The following is a 19,477-nucleotide window of genomic DNA, read 5'->3' as shown; positions in this document are numbered from 1 at the left end:
ACAGCCAACTAGAAAACTGGGGTAAAAATATTTAGCTTCATTCTTTCCAAAAAGTTTTCAGTTCCAACTCATTTTATACTATGTCTACCTTCCTGAATTTGTACAGCTCCTTTTCTATTCTAACAATATGAGAATAAAAGATTCTGTAACAATCAACAAAAAATTACACACAAAACTAGAACCTTTTAAACTGAGCACCCTACTGAACTAACATTTAAATAACTGATGCATTGAGAAAAATGTGATCACACTATAAAACTGTCTGTTTATCAAGGTCAGCTGTAAACCTAATATTGCGAAGTATAAGCATAGAGTATGCCATGCTGATTCCACTCCCTCCATACAGGTAGTTCACTTTGGCCTGATTCTGCTTTACTTGCCCCAATTTTACACTGGTGTAACTCCATACACTACAGTGGAGTTACTCTCAATCTACACTCATGTAAATGAGATCACAATCAGGATCTCCAGGCCCCAATTCCCGTTGCTATGGTCCTCTCTGGGCCATGTAAGAGGGAATTTTAAGGCCCCTAGAAAGGATCAGCACCTAAGCAAATTATCTGAGCCATTAAGCAGAATGAATTATCACAACTTCACAGATTTTTGTAATGTCTGTAGTGAGGCAACTGTGGAGTGATGTGGTAGGAGCCTCCCCTACTGGGAAGCTATGAAGCAACTGTATCCAGTTGGAGGATGACTTTATGACAGCAGGTATAGTAAACTGATATACTGGAGACCCTGCCACACATCCAATGAGTAATTCTGAAGTGACAGAATTGGGTTGCAGCATTCCTGATAAACAGTTTTAGCAAGACTGTAATGAGAGTCTTGAGTAAGTCCCATTATTATTATCACTGTCTCTGCTTAATACAGGAGAAAGGGTGATGATGGTTTAACAAATAAATACAAAAGGTTTGTAAATGTTCCTCCAATAAAGAATGCATGAATAGGGCATTTCACTATTTTTATTCTATTTTAAAATGCAAGAGAAGCATTACTGAAAAACAAAACCACTAAAGAAAGGAATTTGGCTTATCTTTGCTTGATCAGATTTGGGTTGGGGGAAAGAAATGTTAAACAATTAGGTTTACAGGAACAGACAGTATTCCTTTGACTAGTTTAAAGTTTATGGGCAGCCTTTAAAACAGTGGCTCTCAAATTTTTGTACTGGTGACCCCTTTCACATAGCAAGCTTCTGAGTGCGACCCCCCCTTATAAATTAAAAACACTTTTAAATATATTTAGCACCATTATAAATGCTAGAGGCAAAGCAGGATTTGGGGTGGAGGTTGACCGCTCGTGACCCCCCCATGTAATAATCACACAACCCCCTGAGGGGTCCTCACCCCCAGTTTGAGAACCCCTGCTTTAAAATATATTCTTTGTATAAACAAGCACTGAAACCGCAAGTGCAGTTGATACCCCAACATTACAGATCTTTGAGTTTTTATTCAGATAACAGTGCATAGGGTATGGTTCCAATAATGGTTCTCAGTAGCGTGGGGTGATGAACACCCTCAACTCTCAGTGAGTTCAACAGGAGCTGAGAGTACATGGTGCCTCACAAGGTAAATTCCAATACTGGTTCAAGGCCTGCCACTGTTGTTCAGTCTATCCAGGTTTTTTGTATATGCCATTTTGTGATGTTAAGGGAAACTATGGGTGTTGGGTTAATGCCACTGACAGGGCAATATGCCAAAGGCTGTTACACCTTGATGTCTATACTCTCCCAACTGTGAATTATTTTTCATATAAATCTTAGGCTGGATTGAATGCTTCTAACCGAGCATGATCCCCTTGCTTATGATGTTATTTATATTCAGAGATCGTAGCCAGAAAACTAGGTTATCCATTTATGAACAATATAATCACTCATTGATGGTCAGGGATTAAGAGTTGATAACCAGATGTTAGACACCAAATTGTACCAAAGCAGGAGGAGAAGATGGGGACATAAAGCACAGTTTGTTCTCAAGGGAAACTGTGACAATGATCATCATCATCATCAGGAGTAAACCAAAGTGAACAGTTCTGAGGTTCTTATTCCTACTCTGTGGCTAGCTGTGGCTTTACACCAAGTAATGTATGATCTAACTAAACTGAATATAAATTCTACAGCAGCTTTCACGGAGTTATTTTTATAAACTACCCAATAAATTATCACTTAATCCCCACCAAAACATCCAGAATATACAAACAGCATAAACAATAACAGTTTAATGTATTTTACAGTGAAGACACCAGGTAACTGCTTTATCAGACATACGAACCAGGAGCGCCTCACATTAAATCAATTTTGCACCAGTAATCTGATCTCTGCAATGTTCAGTGCTGCTTAACTTTCTTGCCATTAATTAAATCAGGAACTGTGCTGATATTAAATAAATGCACCATCCCATTCATACACTGCCTGTTCTAGAGGAAACTGCTTTCATAGCAGGGTTTGAGATGTGACAAACTCTCCTCTTCCCACTCATTCCCTGTCAATTGCCAATGGTCAATTTTATAAAATCCCATCACAGCACTGACTGCCATTCTCCAGCAGATTTTTTCTCCAGTATTGATTTTACTGCGGCTGGTGTTCATAAGACAAATTACTGGGACCGTGGACTCAGTCTGTCCACTACATGTATCTTTGGAGCAGCCATGTAGAATAACAAACGTCACTAACAATCTTTTTGTGCAATAACAAGTTCTAGCTGATTTTGTCAGTAATCCAAATGATCTACAAATTCTAGTACACTGCTACTTAGATCAGGGATGGGGGCTTCATCTGGTCAACCAGATCATTTTATTTGGTCTGCCACTGCCTCAGCTTAGGGCAGGAGGTCTGGCAGCACCAGGGCTAAGAAGGGGGCGTGGCAGGGTGGGGCATCACGGGGGGTGGGGGAAGGCTGGCCTGCACATATGCACGCATCACATACCCTGTGGTGAGATCCAATGGGCTGGAGGAGGGAGCTGGGTCCAGCACTGTAGGACCAGAGCTACTGCTGTGGGGTGAGTGCAGGGTGGGCTCGCTCTCTAACCCTGCCCGCCTGGGGCCTCCCACCACCCAGGAACAGGACACCCTCCCACCCAAGTTATCCCTCCCCTGGGGGCAGGACCCAACACTCCCCCAACAGCCAAAGGATTTTAGTGGATTTTGTGGCCCTCTAGTACTTTCCAGTTGCCAATCCTGGACTTAGATGGTAATATTATTAGGCCCAGTGTTCAAACGTGTGGACACATACAATGTAAATGGACAAAGGACAGGAGAAAGAGATCCGAAGTACCTTGTTTAGGCACCCCTCCTCTCAATTTCACCAGTGTAAATTACAAATTAATTTAACTGAAGTCAACAGAATTACACAAACCAATGTGAGATGAAAATCAGGCCCTAATCTTAGGCCTGGTCTACACTCAGTGTTTGTACGAGTATAATTATTTTGGTTAGGATGTGATTTTTTTTTACTGAAATAGTTATATCAGTATGGTCCATTGTGTGGACACAGTTATACCAGTAAAAAGATATCTTGTACTGATGTAGTTTATTCTGCTTCCTATCTGGGGAATTATACTGCTATAACCAAAATAGTTATACTGGTATAAGCACTTTTGGGGCTTGTCTACACACTGACACTGAGGAAAATTCATCTGAATTAACTAAAGGTGTGCATTTAAAGTGTTTTAGTTAAAGCACATTAAAACCATGTGTGGACACCTTATTCAGAATTAAAGTGTCCTTAATTTGCTTTATTCTATTTGGAAGCTAAACTGAATTAAGGCCACTTTAATTCTGAATGAGATATCCACACTGGGGTTTAAAGCAATCTAACTAATCCACTTTAAATTCACACCTTTAGGTAATTCAGATTAATTTTCCTAAGTGTCCCCATGTCGACAAGTCCTTATACTGGCATAACTGCATCCACCTGGGTGGTGGTGGGGGTTGTATTGTTTTAACTATACCGATATAGTTAAAGTGGTACAAACTGTATGTGTAGACAATCCCTTCGGCAGCTGAATCATCACTTAGATGCCTATATACACATTTGGGTCCCTAATATTTTGCACCCAAGCTTGGATGCAGAGCATATTATTATAAATAAACATAATTACAGAAGAATTAAATCCAAACTAAAATGTATGTAATTAATTACTGTATGCTACCCTTGAGAGATAAATAAATACAAATGTGGAAATTCAGGAGTTAGCTTGCTATGAAGTCCTTAACTCAGCATTTTGTACCCACTTCATTTCCTGGTATTGCAGAATAAACAAAGTAAACAACAAACAACAACAATAATAATAATAATAATGTATATCTATGGAACATTCCATCGCTTGCGGATTTCAGAGCACTTAAACATTAATTAAGCCTCACAACACCACGGAGAAGAATGAAAGAGGTGTTGTCCTCATTTTATAGACAGTGAACCAAGGCATAGGGTGAAATTCATTCCTGTTCAGAGAGCCAGCAGAAAACATATGCACCACTTAAGTCTTATTTTGTGGACTTAAGTGGCATATAAGTCTTTTGCTGAAGTTCACCCAGAGAGATTAAGTGACTTGTCAAAGGTCTCATGGGAAGTCTGTGGTGAATCTGGGAAAAGAAATAAGCCCTCCATACTCAGAATTCTGTGTTTTACCCATAATACCATCCGTGCCCATAAAAGTAATAAAAGATTTATACATCGTAGGACCTCCTGTTCTATCAGGTTGTCCTACCCCTACACTAAGATAGAATTGTCCTGTATATGTAAGGAGATAATAGACAGGGAGGACAGTCTTGTGGTTACGATTCTGGATTTAGACTCAGGAGATATGAGTTCAATTCCTGGTTCTGCCACAGATTTCCAGTGTGACTTTGGGTAAGGCACTTAGACACAGGGTGTTAAAGGTATTTAGGTGGTGCTGTGCTCAGTATTGCAACACCTGACTGATTTAGGAGCTTAAATCTCATTTTCAAAAAGGATTCAGGCACTTAAGAACCAAAATCCCATTAACTGTCACTAGAATTTTGGTTCCCAAATGCATAAATCCTTTTTGAAAATGAGGTTTAAGCTCCTAAATCAGTTAGGCATTGCAACACTGGCCACAGCAATGCCTAAATATCTTTAACAATCTGGGCCTTAGTCTCTCTGCTCTTTAGTTCCTCATCTCTCATCCTTTTGTCTGTCTTGTCTAGACTGTAAAGTCTTTGGTGCAACTGTCTCTCACTAGGTGTCTGTACAGTGCCTCACATAATGAAGTCCTGATCTCAGTTGGAGCCTCAAGGCCTGACCATAATACTCATAATAATAATAATTAATTATATGATACGTTCCTGCAATTCAGAATCTAGGAGTTCCAAAAACTTAGAACTCGTTAAACACATTCAGTTGAGCACTTCAGTAATGTGTGCCTATATTATTGGGATAATGTAGGTGGAAAAATTATTGAAGCTCTGGCATTAATACCAGGGCTAACTTCAAAAACATTCCTTACCTGCACAGGAGTCTCCAGCGTATAGATATGTTCCCCACGGACATTGTAGAACTTGACGAGCGCACTTTTCAGAATGGAACTGCTACCAAGGTCAGCTAGCGGACTTTGCTTTTCCATGCCTGCTACAGCCAACAGGTCTCCCTGTGTACACCACTGCACCACTACATCTGAAATCACAAAGATAAGACATCTGTGGGGTAGGACACCGTTACCAATAATCACAACCAATATGGGTAGCAAGTCCCATTATCAAAAGTTACTTAGGAGCCCAACTTTCACTGAAAGTCAATAGGAATTAGACTCCAAGGTCAGTTAGGTGCTGCAACACTTAATAGAGCAATACCTAAACACCTTTAAAAACTTAGATCTTAGAGGCATAAGTCCCACTGACTTTCAATGAAACTTAGGCTAATATGTCACTTAATGCACTTTTTAAATGTTATCCGCTCTATCTTTAATAAAATATAACAGGTGTGTAAAAAATATATTGCCTTCTTTACCTTTGCGAAGAGTCTACAATGTATATCAGGGCCTACATTTTGGATGTAAGTATCAGCAAGGAGCAAAATAATGTATTATAGATGTTATATACACTATACAAATCAATACACACACAGCTAATCTCTTTTGATCGATAGGGATCCCTCTCCTACAGACATCTGCCCAGGCCTTCATTTTGGGATGCTGATTTCTGTCCCTGACATCCTCCAGCCCCCTATCTACTTCAGCAAGAGCACAGGAATAATATTTTGTGTTTCTGCCTTCAAGGTCAATGGCAGTTATGTGTGTGCAAGGAATACAGAACAGGCCTGTAGATAGTTTTACCTTTAAACCTGAGACGGAAGGCAGGCCAGACAAACTCTGTGCTCTGTCAGGGATGTTCAATCTGCCAAGAACCTTTTGAATACAGTGTTGTTGTAGCTGTGGTGGTCCCAGGATATTAAAGAGACAAGGTGGGTGAGGTAAAATCTTTTATTGGATCAATTTCCGTTGGTGAGAGAAACAAGCCTTTGAGCTTACACAGAGCTCTTCTTCAGGTCTGAGAAATGTACTCAGAGTGTCACAGCTAAACACAAGGTGGAACAGATTGTTTCAAGGGGTCATTCAGGGTGAAGTGGCCCATTAACACCTCTCCAGTCATAAAGGAGGGGGAAAAAAGCCATGGGCGGTGGTTAGTGGGTTACAGATTATTGTAATAAGCCATAAATCCAGTTCATTATTTTTAATGTCTAGCAGAGTTATTAATTTAAGTTCCCAGACTCATCTTTTGAAGGTGTTGTGCAGGTTTCCTATGAAGATGAGGACTGAGAGGTCAGATATAGAGTGATCGCTTTGTGACAAGTGTTCACCCACAGGAGATATGGTGTTTTTGTCTTTTATTATTTTTCTGTGAGAGTTCATTTGACAGTGCAGTGATAGTCTCATATCACACACATGGTTGTCACTGGGGTACTTAGTGTACTGGATGAGGTACACAACATGTGATAGGCATGTGTAGGACCCATCAATCTTGAAAAGTGTGTTGTGGAGGGTATTGATCATCATAGCAGTAGAAATATGTTTGCAGATTTTGCATCTGCTGTTCTGGCAGGGTCTGGTGCCACTGTGAGTTGATGTGTGCTTGTCTGTGGGGAGCTTGCTTCTGATGAGCTCGGAGAGGTTGGCCCTTCAAACAACTCCCCAACATGTGCTGTACCTCATCCAGTGCACTAAATGCCCCAACAACAACTATGTGGGTAAAACCAGACAATCGCTGCACTCTCGAATGAACTCTCACAGAACAATAATCAAAGACAAAAACACCACATCACCTATGGGTGAACACTTTTCACAAAGCGATCACTTTATATCTGACCTCTCAGTCCTCATCTTCATAGGAAACCTCCACAACACCTTCAAAAGATGAGTCTGGGAACTTAAATTAATAACTCTGCTAGACATTAAAAATCATGGACTGAACAGACACACTAGATTTATGGCTTTATTACAACAATCTATAACCCACTAACCCCCTATTCCTGCTCCCCTCCTCCCCTTCCATGAGTGGAGCAGTGTTAATGGGCCACTATTCCATGAATGATTCCTTGAAGTATGTTAAAAAGGGGATAGAGAATAAGTTGGAGAATATCTTATTGCCCTTATATAAATCCATGGTACGCCCACATCTTGAATACTGCGTACAGATGTGGTCCCCTCGTCTCAAAAAAGATATACTGGCACTAGAAAAGGTTCAGAGAAGGGCAACTAAAATGATTAGGGGTTTGGAACAGGTCCCATATGAGGAGAGATTAAAGAGACTAGGACTTTTCAGCTTGGAAAAGAGGAGACTAAGGGGGGATATGATAGAGGTATATAAAATCATGAGTGATGTGAAATAAGGTGAGTAAGGAAATAAGTGAATAAGGAAAAGTTATTTACTTGTTCCCATAAGAACTAGGGGCCACCAAATAAAATTAATGGGCAGCAGGTTTAAAATAAATAAAAGGAAGTTCTTCACACAGCGCACAGTCAACTTGTGGAACTCCTTGCCTGAGGAGGTTGTGAAGGCTAGGACTGTAACAGGGTTTAAAAGAGAACTGGATAAATTCATGGAGGTTAAATCCATTAATGGCTATTAGCCAGGATGGGTAAGGAATGGTGTCCCTAGCCTCTGTTTGTCAGAGGGTGGTGATGGATGGCGGGAGAAAGATCACTTGATCATTACCTGTTAGGTAACAGACACTGAGCCAATAAAAGATATTACTTCACCCACTTTATTTCTTTAAGAACTTTTGAAGACATTTATGGGCAAGAAGCGGTCTTCAAATGAAGACACAGAAGAGAAATGAGAGTTGGCAGAAAGGATCTCAGAATTGTTTTAAGTTGGCAACTTGTCATTTTCAGGGACTTCTATGTGCAATTTTAATATGGTTTTGTATTACTGCAACTGTTTCCTTTCTGATGATATTTCTCACTGGGACTATGCTTCTGAACATATCAGAGGCAGGATGTTTGTTTCTCAAGTGGATTTTTTCATAGACTAGCACACATGATGTTTCTCGATATTCTCTCCCTGAAAATGTTTCTACAGTGGGATTTAATTCTCTTTCTAGGATATTATGACAGGCATATTAGAAATCAATGGGACAGACAGACCAACCCCATTTCTAATAACCTGCCTAATTCTAGGTTTACCCAAGAGAACAGAACAACCTCTTTTGGGCAAAAGTCCTAGGTGAGATGTTGAACTCTCAACCTAATAGGAGGAGGGGGATTATGGTGGATTTAAGCCACCTTTGTGCCCTCTTGATCCTGGCCTGCTCCAGAAGCTGGAGTGGCTCCCAGCATAACTTAGACTTTGAAGTCTAAGTGATGGCAGCCTCTCTGGAATCTGCACAACGCTGTGTGCTGCAGCCCTACCCCTAATATGTTCCTCTTCCACCCATAGGCCCCCTTCCCCCCAAACACACACACAACATATCCCTATGTCAGGACTTCGGGGGGTGTCCTTGAATATCAGCCTCACCGCTATCTTCCTTAGCTCCTGCACCAGGTAAATCTTCCCTGGCAGCAACTGGGACTTTTACAGCCCATTTATGCTGCTCCCCCTCTTTTACCTGGTGCAAAGAGGCCAGAGTAGAGGTGAGGATCTCATTTCTAATATTTTTTGGCCTCTTTCTTGTCCTCATTTCAAGAAAAAAACACGGACATTAGTGTGGCTTATGTAGATTTCTGGGTTTAGAACATCTGGCCTTTGAATAATTACAGTTACAGTTTATATCATTATTATTTAGTTTGTGGTCTCACACAGAATGGGCCTGGCACTTCTCAAATGCAGAAGAGACAGTCCCTGCCCCAAGGAGCTTAATGTTTTAACAGACCGAGACGGATGGGAGGTGTATGTGTGGGGGGGAAGAAGTGGAAGGATCACAAGCAGAGTGATCCTGGTAAAGACTATATTTAATGTGTCTTGTTAGTTTAGCTTTCCTGGTGATGATAAAAGCCACCAGAACTGGCCTGCCACATGAGGGATAGTAAGCTGCCTCCCATGAGGAGGTGTAGTAGCATTCCTTCTGGGACTTTACTCCACATAAACTCTTATTCTGGGCCGTGCCCACAGGAGACAATTGAGGCCTGAAAGAAAAGCAACTCACTGTAACAGAGAGTTGGGTTAAGTGTGGGCAGAGACACAGCTTGCATCTAGAGCATAAATTAAAAGGTAAAATGTAAGGATTAAAGGAGACTGTTGAACGGCTCAGGACGGGTCTATTACAGGAGTGGGTGGGTGAGGTTCTGCAGCCTGCAATGGGTAGGAGATCAGACTCGATGATAATGATGATCCCTTCTAGCCTTAAAGTCTATGAGTCTATATTTAACTTGTATCAGAGGGGTAGCCGTGTTAGTCTGAATCTGTAAAAAGCAACAGAGGGTCCTGTGGCACCTTTAAGACTAACAGAAGTATTGGAGCATAAGCTTTCATGGGTGAATGTCTTGCGTCTGATGAAGTGGGCATTCACCCACGAAAGCTTATGCTCCAATACTTCTGTTAATCTTAAAGGTGCCACAGGACCCTCTGTTGCTTTTTATATTTAACTTGCCTCAGGTCTGTTAGAATTTCCATGAGTCTTTGGTGGATGGAAAGAGGAATTTGAGTTTGGGGAAAAGCAAATTTTCTTCCCACAGTGAAAGCAGCTTTTTTCCTAATGCAACATAATATGAATGTTCCTGGCAAAGTGACTGACAGAATTTTTTTACACCTAAAGCAAAGCTGATATAACAGCAAAAATATGTTGATGTTGCTTTGGGTGTGATATTTTCACAGAGGCCTGTTTAGAAAATACATAGAGCAGCCTTCAGCAGTCTATACAGACGGAGGAGCCTGCTGCAGGGTCCACAGAGCAATATTTGCATATTTCAAACACAGACCCATAGACGAGAGTTCACATGCAATACTGAAGACTATCCAGTTAATATGAGGCACGTCTAGTAGTGCCCTCTGTGGCTAGAGAGCACAGAGAAACTGTGTGTGTTTTTCTCAAGTTCTCCCACATTCTTAGCATGGGATGATAACCACCAAAAGTTACAAAGATGCATGACAACTCTCTTGACAAGAGGAAAAAACATGGGAAATATGAATAGACTTACAGCAGCAACCCCTGAAATACCTACAGGTATACAGCAGATCATAGGTAGGCTCAAGCCACAAAATGGTGATATGACCTCTTTCTCTCTCGCTACCTCCCCCATTGCCTCTCCTTAGCCTGACCCTAAAAGGTGCTAAGCATCCTCCATTCCAGCTGAAATCAATCACACAATCAGGCTCACAAGAAAGATGCTGGTACTATAGCTTGCACACTAGCATTTAGCCCTTGAGGTGGGGAGGTTACAGGATCATACATACTTCAGCAGGTCTGATATTCCATCTAGTAAAGGGTAGTGGGAGAAGAGAGACAGACAAAGGCCCAGACCCCGGGCTATGGCAGCACTGGGCTAAGCACAGCTCTGGAAACGGAACGGGGTACGGCTTGTGCCTCTTGATCCTTGACTGAGTGCTGGGCCAGTCCCCTGGTGGACATTAGACCAGAAAGCAGCTCTAAACTGTCCCAGCTCCCTATGGCATTAAGGAGCCATTCTGGGAGCCTCGGGATTCCCAGATCATAGTGGTTCCTCCCACCATGACACCATTTCCCTGACTGAACCCCTTGAGCTGGAGAGGGCATGAGGGTAGGCAGCATAGGAACCTCCATGTCACCCAAGGATCCCCTATGCAGGGTGGATCTTCCCAAAGATGACTAAGCTGGTTTTAGGGCAGCTTTACACCAACTGTGCAAAAACTACCATGGTGTGGCTAAGGATCTGCCCCCAGAAAGTAGTAGTATAATTCTACACAAAAACCTATATTTAATGCAATGTTAGGGCTGAAATAGCTAATGCTCAAAAGACAGGAAATTCCAAAATGTAGGGCCCCTACACTACAGCAGCATTAAACTCACGTTCTTTTTTATTATACACGGGACTAACAAACCAACAATAGTATACTAAAGGTTATATTAAAAAAAAAAAACCAGGCTAAAAGTTATAACCAGTATGAAAGGTGGCTGAGTTAATCTTGGAGGACCAATTTCAACTACTGTAACCTCCAGACTTTGAAGTTTTTGATAATTCAAGATTAATGCTGAGATACCACTAGTTTTTTAATATGTATTTTTCCAGACTTTTAAAGACATAATATTGGTGGAAATAAAAGAAAAAATGAAACCTGAGGCTGTTTGTCTTGTTGAACTCACCAAAGCTAACAACTTCCTTGATCAGAAGCCTATATGCCAAAGATTTCCTGGACTGAGGGCGCTTTTCTCTGCAGAGCTACCAGGCTTTACTAGGGGGGCTTCCAGGATCATTGTATCTGGATCTACTCTGATAAAAGTCACCCTACATGGGGAGCTCCTAAAAGATCATTGTTAATAGTGGCGACCTAAACCTAGCTATTCTTTATATAATCTGAATCTTGAATACTCAGCCCTGGCTCAGTGGGACTTGAAATATCAAACCATGTTTAAAGAAAATCATTTGAATCTGGAAAAATATTATGATGTTAAACAATTGGCAAATCCTTAAGAAATGAACTTCATGTTGCATTCAGGCTTGAATTTATTCTTAGATCTGGAAAATCAGAAATGTTTGATTTGAGTTAACCACGTGCAAAATGTCTGATTGAAACATTGGGAAAGTGCATAATTTAAAAAAATCCTAATAAAAAGTCCCCCAAATTTACTCAAATGATTTCACTTTCCTCCAGCAAACTCAGCCCCTAACCCCCTCCTCCATGGTCTGAGCTCAAGCACTGAAGATTTCAGCCCACTATTGTAACAATAGTACATATAGTATAACTAGAACAATAATTGTACATGGTGTGTGTTACATATATGCATAGAAAATGGCAAAGGGTGAAATGACCATAGTGCATTTTGTGTAAATATTTTGTTTTACGTTAATTCCTAAAATAGAGCTGTTAAGGATGAAGTTGTAGCTTTTGTTTGTGTGGATATTGTAAATATCAGGAGATCAATAAATTCATTTCTTCAATTCTTTTTAGTTCTGACTGAAAATGCACTTTTGCCTATCTATGATTATAACAACATGCCGCTCTTATATATTGTTTCTCATCTAAGTGCTTTATAAAAGGAGATCAGTATCATTATCCCCATTTTACAGATGGGGAAACTGAGGTACAGAGAGCTGAAGTGGCTTGCCCAAGGTCACCCAGCAGCAGAGCCAAGAACAGAGCCCAAATCTCCAGACTCCTACTGCAATGCACTATCTTCAAGGCCAGATTCTGCCTCTCTTACCCACCCTGAGAAGGGTCTTAGGACCCGATTCAGCACAGCAGTTTTGCATTTGTTTTAAGTCCCATTGAAATCAATGGGACTTAGTCACATACTTAATTTTAAGGATGTGCTTAAGTACTTTGTTGAATTGGGGCCTGTCACAGGGAAGCTGGCCCCAGTAAATGAAATAGGTCCAGCTCCCCGGGTGCCAGAGCAGACTGGTTCAGTCAGGAAGGGCAGGTAAGGGCTGCCGGGGTCAGTCAGAGGAGATTCAATGAGGAAGAGAGTCCTTGTGAGAGTCAGTCAGGAGAGGTGGGAGATTGGAAGAAGTCTCTGGGGAAAGCTGAAGAGGGAGGAATTGGCTAGGAGACTGTATGTTTGGGACCTGGGGGGAGGCTGAAGGCAGGAGAGCATTAAGATGGGTTTGCTGGATGGTGTCCCCAAGCCAGAGTGCTAGAGCCGGAGGGCTGAAGGCAGAAGCAGGGAAGAGCGTTGCCTGCTGGCTCTAAGTCAGAGGGCTGAAGACAAGGGCCGGAGAGGACTGACGGCTGGGCAGCCACAGAGAAGCTAACTGGCTGACATCTCCAGGGCCAGAGAGCTAGACCCAGAGAAACTGAGAGGGCCGGGGAATGAGGCATGCTCCCCTGGCAAGGATGCTCCCAGCAGAGAGGCTGTGGGGGTTTCTGTTGGGAAGAGCGGGGTGGCACTCCAGCTGGAAGGGATAAGAACATAAGATCGGCCATACTGGGTCAGACCAATGGTCCATCTAGCCCAGTATCTTCAGACAGTGGCCAATGCCAGGTGCTTCAGAGGGAATGAACAGAACAAAGTAATCATCAAGTGATCCATCCCCTGTCGCCCATTCCCAGCTTCTGGCAAACAGAGGCTAGGGACACTTTAGAGCATGGTTTTGCATCCCTGCTCATCCTGGCCAATAGCCATTCATGGACCTATACCCCATGAACTTAGCCAGTTCTTTTTTGAACCCCGTTATAGTCTTGGCCTTCACAACATTCTCTGGCAAAGAATTCCACATGTTGGCTGTGCATTGCGTGAAGTACTTCCTTTTGTTCGTTTTATACCTGCTGTCTATTAATGTCATTTGGTGACCCCTAGTTCTTGTGTTATGAGAAGGAGTATATAACCCTTCCTTATTTACTTCCTCCACACTAATCATGATTTTATAGACTTCTATCATATCCCCCTTTATGTCTTTTTTCCAAGCTGAAAAGACCCAGTCTTCTTATTCTCCCCTCATATAGAAGCTGTTCCATGCCCCTAATCATTTCTGTTGCCCTTTTCTGTACCTTTTCCAATTCCAATGTCTTTTTTGAGATGGGGCGACCAGAGCTGCACACAGTATTCAGGGTGTGGGTATACCGTGGATTTATACAGAGGTATTTTCTTACTATTATCTGTCCCTTTCCTAATGATTCCCAGCTGTCCTAGTATGAGGACTGGAGAGGGCTGCACCAGAAGTAGAGCACAGTGAGGGACCTTAGGGTTGTATGTTACACTGTTCAGACTGTGCTGGGGAAATCTGGACTAGGTAATAGGGCTTTTGTTATGATTAATATGCATGGGACATTTGTAATAAAACTGACCCCACAAGGCCTATTTATCTGCAGAAAGACTCTGTGGACTATTTCTGGGGCGTTTGAAAGGGGAATCTGTGGCAGGCATATGCCTACCAAAACACAACAAGACACCACTCCCAGTTGGGGCGGCAGTTTGATGACAGTGTCTTACTCTGCAAGGAGGTGTGCATGCGCACATAGACAAACAGAACTTGGTAAATATTTAGCTGTCTAAGGTATTATAACTAATCACTGGAGTTTTCCTTTTCTCACAATGACTTGTATCTTAATATTTCTACCTAGTACTCAATAACTCTACCAGCTATAACTTACATTTGGCTGCTACAAGAATGACTGATCCCATAATGAATTTAGGATACAAAGAAAACTAAGTTACCTGGGCATTCATAAACAACCACATATAGACAGGACCATTATGGCATTAGCCTGGAGGAAAGCAAACTGTTTAATTAGGTTTTAATATCAGAAATGCCTGTTAAAAATATAAAATCAACTTATTTCAAAAGCAAGAAGTCTAATAGCTGTGCTTTGCTTTTATATCAGTAGGTGTCACTACTGACAATGAGAATCACTGTAGCAGGTACCAGGCTATAAGAGGCAAGACACTAAACACAACCATATAGACAATAAATAAATTAAAACATCAGAAGAAAAACTGTGTATGTGAGGGGAGAGGATGTCTCTCTTTTGTACCTTTCAACCCTGAGCGGATGATAGTAGGAGACAAGTCATCATAGTTGTTCATTAAACTAATGTCTCCTGATGTGAAGCTGACAGTGAGTAGTGGTTTGGTGTTCTGCACCGGGACCGGATATGCAGCTGGACCATCTGCGAAAACAAGATTGTTGAGCAAAACAGGAGCTATCAAATGCGAATAAATCCAGGTAAAAGCACATTTCAGTCCAGCCTACTGTCACAGTGACCAGTTCTGAGACTTGAATTCTGCCTGGTTATTTTTTCCCCATGGACATGAGCAAAGGCAAAACACACTTGGCTAGTTAGTCTGCCTCACTGACACTATGAAACCAACCTCTGACCTGTACCCTCCCCATCCGAAGGACAATAGCTCTAGAGTGTGATCACAAGAAACTGAAAGCAAATTTTCCACTTCTCTATGGTATTCTAATATTCCTTGCCTGAAACTCTATTGTTATTCCATTTCAGGCCTACGCCTCTCTCTCTCTCTCCACAACCACTCCACCCTCCCTGATGGCGTCATTCATTTCAGCTGGAGTTTGAAAGTACTGGGTAGTCAGTGTTACCAAAAAGTTACTGAGACTAGGTACTAGACATTTTTACCACAGCACATCTATAAAGTACTATACATATAATACTTACAATTATTTGCTTGATACATTTTATCACATTGGGGAATTCTGCTGATAACACCAGGAACATCATAAGTGCATCTGAGTATAGTAACTAGCCCCTTACGGATTACAGTGCTTTCAATGTTAAGCGCTAACTAGTGTACCCTCTGACCAGAGTCCAAATATATCTTGATGCCTATGCCTATATGCATGGGAGATATGAGCAAAGGGTCGGTCCTGGGGCCGGTTTTGTTCAATATCTTCATTAATGATCTGGAGGATGGCGTGGACTGCACTCTAAGCAAGTTTGCGGATGACACTAAACTGGGAGGAGTGGTAGATACGCTGGAGGGTAGGGATAGCATACAGAGCAGGGGTAGGCAACCTATGGCACGTGTGCCGAAGGCGGCACGCAAGCTGATTTTCAGTGGCACTCACACTGCCCACATTTTAATTTAATTTTAAATGAAGCTTCTTAAACATTTTAAAAGCCTTATTTACCTTACATACAACAATAGTTTAGTTATATATTACAGACTTATAGAAAGAGACATTCTAAAAAACGTTAAAATGTATTACTGGCACGCGAAATCTTAAGTTAGAGTGAATAAATAGACTCGGCACACCACTTCTGAAAGGTTGCCGACCCCTGATACAGAGGGACCTAGACAAATTAAAGGATTGGGCCAAAAGAAATTTGATGAGGTTCAACAAGGACAAGTGCAGAGTCCTGCACTTAGGACAGAAGAATCCCATGCACTGCTACAGACTAGGGACTGAATGGCTAGGCAGCAGTTTTGCAGAAAAGGACCTAGGGGTTACAGTGGACAAGAAACTGGATATGAGTCGACAGTGTGCCCTTGTTGCCAAGAAGGCTAACGGCATTCTGGGCTGTATAAGTAGGGGCACTGCCAGCAGATTGAGGGACGTGATCATTCCCCTCTATTCGACATTGGCCTCATCTGGAGTACTGTGTCCAGTTTTGGGCCTCACACTACAAGGAGGATATGGAAAAATTGGAAAGAGTCCAGCGGAGGGCAACAAAAATGATTAGGGGGCTGGAGCACATGACTTATGAGAAGAGGCTGAGGGAACTGGGATTGTTTAGTCTGCAGAAGAGAAGAATGAGGGAGAATTTGATAGCTGCTTTCAACTACCTGAAAGGGGGTTCCAAAGAGAATGGAGCTCGGCTGTTCTCAGTGGTGGCAGATGACAGAACAAGGAGCAATGGTCTCAAGTTGCAGTGGGGGAGGTCTAGGTTGGATATTAGGAAATGCTATTTCACTAGGAGGGTGGTGAAGCACTGGAATGGGTTACCTAGGGAGGTGGTGGAATCTCCTTCCTTAGAGGTTTTTAAGGTCAGGTTTGACAAAGCCCTGGCTGGGATGATTTAGTTGGGGATTGGTCCTGCTTTGAGCAGGGGGTTGAACTAGATGACCTCCTGAAGTCCGTGATATTCTATGAAAGGGTGCTTTGGTGACCATTTCTCAAAATGTCCTTGCCTCCATAAGCTTATTTTTCAATGTTCATGTGAAAGTTTGTGTGACGTTGTGCAGTCTATATGGTCTTATAAAAACTTGATAATAAGTCAATATAATGTAACTGAGCTGGTTTTAGAGAAAATACGGTAATAAGTGAATGTAACGTAACTGGGATATGCTTCATGCAAAAGGTCTCTTGTAAGGTATCATTACAAAGCTTATAATCTACTGAGTGTGATCATCTGATTTGTATAAATGTACCACTCTTGTATCTAAAACTAGAAATATAAAATGTAACTCTGAGGGCCTATTGTAATTGTGTAAAGTGTGGACCATTAATGATGGTTTGGAATCTTGATGACTCCCATTGTCTGCAGATGGCTGTATTTACCTGTGAGTCTTCCTGTATATGTGTGTGCTGGCAAGTGAGTAATGAAGTCTTGCAGTGACATGTGATCATGTCACCTGAACTGGAATCCATCTTTAACCTGGTGCTTTTCCAGTGAGGGGGGGGTGGAAACCCAGAGAGACAAAGAGTTCCCGCCTTATGCAAAAGATATATAAAGGGGGGAAGAGAAGAGAGAGGGGAGAAGCCATCATGAAGAATCCCCTAGCTACCACCTGAGCTGCAACAAGAGCTGTACCAGGGGAAAGAATTGTGCCCAGGCCTGGAAGGTGTCCAGTCTGAGAAAAACTTACTGAAACATCTCTGAGGGTGAGATTATCTGTATTTAGTTTGATTAGGCATAGATTTGCGCATTTTATTTTATTTTGCTTGGTGACTTACTTTGTTCTGTCTGTTACTACTTTGAACCACTTAAATCCTACTGTCTGTATTTAATAAAATCACTTTTTATTTAGTAATTTACTCAGAGTATGTATTAATACCTGGGGGAGCAAACAACTGTGCATATCTCTCTATCAGTGTTATAGAGGGCGAACAATTTATGAGTTTGCCTTGCATAAGCTTTATGCAGGGTAAAACGGATTTATCTGGGTTTAGACCCCATTGGGAGTTGGGCATCTGAGTGCTAAAGACAAGCACGCTACTGCGAGCTGTTTTCAGGTAAACTTGCAGCTTTGGGACAGGAGATTCAGACCCTGGATCTGTGTCTGGAGCCAGACGGGAGTGTCTGGCTCAGCAAGACAGGGGGCTGGAGTCCTGAGCTGGCAGGGAAAGCAGGAGCAGGGGTAGTCTTTGCACATCGGGTGGCAGCTCCCAAGGGGGTTTCTGTGATCCAACCCGTCACAGTGGCGTAGTCGAGCAGGGTCTGTGCACAGCTGATTGCTTTGAGATACTGGTAGTGATTTTAAGTGAGTTTTAAGTGTGGTGGCTGGAGAACAGACAAAGTGGTTACTGGTTTGTTATTTTCTGTTTGCTTATTTCGGGAAAGGGAAGTAGGGACAGAAAAGGAAGCAAAATAAGTAAGAATGAAGATCAAAAGAAGTTAAAACTACACAAGTTGCAAATTGCCCAGAAAGACTGAACAATGGGCGCTGGGAATGTCTCTGTTAACTAAGAAGCCCCTGAGCTGAGTGCATCTCAGTTTCAGTGAACTGCAGATGGGTGTGGCCCAACCTCTGTCTGTGCTGAAGCTGACTGGGGTGTCTAATTTAGCAAGACAGGAGTGGAGGGGTGCCTGTTCTGGCAGGAGGGTGTTCTCTGTGGTATCCCAGCTCATCAAGTGATGGTCTCAAGGGAAGACAAATGGAAATTGATGTACAATTTGCCTGGGGAAAGCCTGACCTGGAAAAAGAAAAGGCTGCCCACCGGCCTGGACTTAAGAGACAAAGCAATTAATACCCAGAAGCATGACCTGGCTGTAATGGAGTGGAAGAGGTGCACAGAGACATGTATCCTGGAGCTGGAAGTTGGGGTCCTGGTGACTGCTGCGGTGGGAACAAACCCCAAGGACTCTAGCTGGAAGCAAACCCAACCTGAGTGAAAGGGGGGGGATTTTGCTGGCCAGCGAAAGGTCCCTCATAGCTGGAAGCTGTGAGCCTACAGCTGGGTCAGGGTCTCTTTCCCTTTTGGGGGACACAGGAGTGTCTGCCCCATAGGGGAGCCCAAAAACGAATTTTAGGTATACTGCCTCCGCCATGGTCAGTGTCCAAGTCTCTGGCAGTAAGTTCAGGAGGAGGGTGTGACGTTGTGCAGTCTATATGGTCTTATAAAAACTTGATAATAAGTCAATATAATGTAACTGAGCTGGTTTTAGAGAAAATACGGTAATAAGTGAATGTAACGTAACTGGGATATGCTTCATGCAAAAGGTCTCTTGTAAGGTATCATTACAAAGCTTATAATCTACTGAGTG

General features: G+C 42.3%; 1 protein-coding gene across 8 annotated transcripts in view; it reads right to left on the bottom strand.

Annotated features, from left to right (window-relative positions):
* Positions 1-19,477, bottom strand: part of TULP4 (TUB like protein 4) — a 265,339-nt gene that overhangs the window by 42,598 nt on the left and 203,264 nt on the right. For all 8 annotated transcript variants that reach the window (XR_010599732.1, XR_010599733.1, XM_065588891.1 and 5 more), the window contains 2 exons: positions 15,062-15,196; positions 5,467-5,633 (listed from right to left, as the gene is read on the bottom strand). Coding sequence is in view for 6 of the 8 variants with exons in the window: in XM_065588891.1 (XP_065444963.1) it covers positions 5,467-5,633; positions 15,062-15,196 (302 nt within the window). In the remaining 2 variants the exon portion in view is untranslated. The remainder of the gene's footprint in view (positions 1-5,466; positions 5,634-15,061; positions 15,197-19,477) is intronic.

Source organism: Chrysemys picta, chromosome 3 (assembly GCF_011386835.1).
Source record: "Chrysemys picta bellii isolate R12L10 chromosome 3, ASM1138683v2, whole genome shotgun sequence".
Taxonomy (NCBI): Eukaryota; Metazoa; Chordata; order Testudines; family Emydidae; genus Chrysemys; species Chrysemys picta.
This window is presented reverse-complemented; position numbering and strand designations above follow the sequence as displayed.